The following is a 1,545-nucleotide window of genomic DNA, read 5'->3' on the forward strand; positions in this document are numbered from 1 at the left end:
AGAGAATTTGATCTTGTGTCAGATGGTGATAAATTAGAGTGTATCTGAAAGACAGAGAGGTAGAAAAAGATGTGTTGCTGTAGAGGAGGTACATGGTTACCCAGCCAAAAGAGATAAAGAGGTAACAAGAAAAAGGACTAACACAGGTGTGCTGTTGTAAAAGAGAGCATGGCCTGGCATGGCCCAGCATAGCCCAGCATGGCCTGGCATAGCGTAGCATGGCCTAGCATGGCTTGACATGGTCCAGCATAGTCCAACATGTCTTGACATGGCTTGACATGGCCCAGCATCACCTGACATGGTCCAGCATCGCCTGGCATGACCCAGCATTACCTGGCATGGCCCTGCATAGCCCAGCATGGCCTGACATTGCCCAGCATGGCCTGACATTGCCCAGCATGGCCTGGCATGGTCCAATATGGCCTGACATGGCCCAGCATAGCCCAGCATGGCTACAAATCCAAGGACTGAAACAAATACAAAATAAGACTTAGTTGGTAAGAAAACTTAGTTCATATATATATTATTGGTTTATTTGTCAGTGAGTCTGCTCATTTTATGATGCCTTTTTTAAGATTGTTATCATCCTTCTCCCCATTGTCATCATCATCATCACCATCACCCTTGTTTCTTTTTTGGCAGTAAAAAATATCTTCATTGTCTTCTTTTTTTTTTGTCTTTTATGTATTTCAACACTTTTTCATCTTTCCCTCTTTTTTTTGTCTTGCAGGAGCAAACTTTTGAGGACTGGACGTAAAAGAGCTAAGTTTGATGGACTAAATAATGTTAAATACAAACTTATCTTTTCTCATGAGGATGCTTTATTCACACATTTTATGGTTGATATAGGACCAGCTCCAAAGATGATATAATCTTCGAACTTGAAAAAAAAAAAGAGTTTTTGAAACTGACAAAATTTTGGGTTAATATTTGGTTTATTTCACACACACACAAATAAACACATACATATAAATATATATATATACACACACAAACACATATATGTGTTTATATATATATATATATATATATATACATACATACACACATACATGTGTGTGTTTAATACATATACACGTTTTTATGTATATATACACATACACGTGTGTGTTTTATACATATACACGTGTTTTTATGTATATATATATATGTATATATATATATATGTATATATATATATATATATATATGCACACACATATACACTTGTGTTTTATACATATAATTTTTCTTGTGCTTTTTTTATTTTACTATTTTAATATTTCTAAAAAAAATATTATAAAAATAAAAAAAAAAACAAGAAACATAAAAATGGATTATCAGAACATATTTACATGCACAGATAACTATTTTGTGTTGGGTTTGAACGTTTTACTATTATATCATAATATCAGTATTGTTGTTCTTGTTATAATCATTCATTAGAGTTATACCTGTTATTATTATCATTCATTAGAATTGGTGGTGGATTTGGTCTAAATAGTTCTAAAGGTAAAGAAAAAAAGAAAAAAAAAGGGGAATAATGAAATGGGTTAGATGCTTCAT

At 33.1% G+C, this 1,545-nt stretch overlaps 1 protein-coding gene across 1 annotated transcript in view; it reads left to right on the forward strand.

Annotated features, from left to right (window-relative positions):
* LOC115210886 (beta-1,4-N-acetylgalactosaminyltransferase bre-4) overlaps positions 1 to 941 on the forward strand; it is a 969,826-nt gene extending 968,885 nt beyond the window's left edge. The window contains exon 5 of the mRNA XM_029779657.2: positions 731 to 941. Within this exon, the coding sequence (XP_029635517.2) occupies positions 731 to 872 (142 nt within the window). The 3' untranslated portion in view covers positions 873 to 941. The remainder of the gene's footprint in view (positions 1 to 730) is intronic.
* Positions 942 to 1,545: the final 604 nt, after the last annotated feature.

The sequence above is a fragment of the Octopus sinensis genome, linkage group LG4 (assembly GCF_006345805.1).
Source record: "Octopus sinensis linkage group LG4, ASM634580v1, whole genome shotgun sequence".
Lineage (NCBI taxonomy): Eukaryota > Metazoa > Mollusca > Cephalopoda > Octopoda > Octopodidae > Octopus > Octopus sinensis.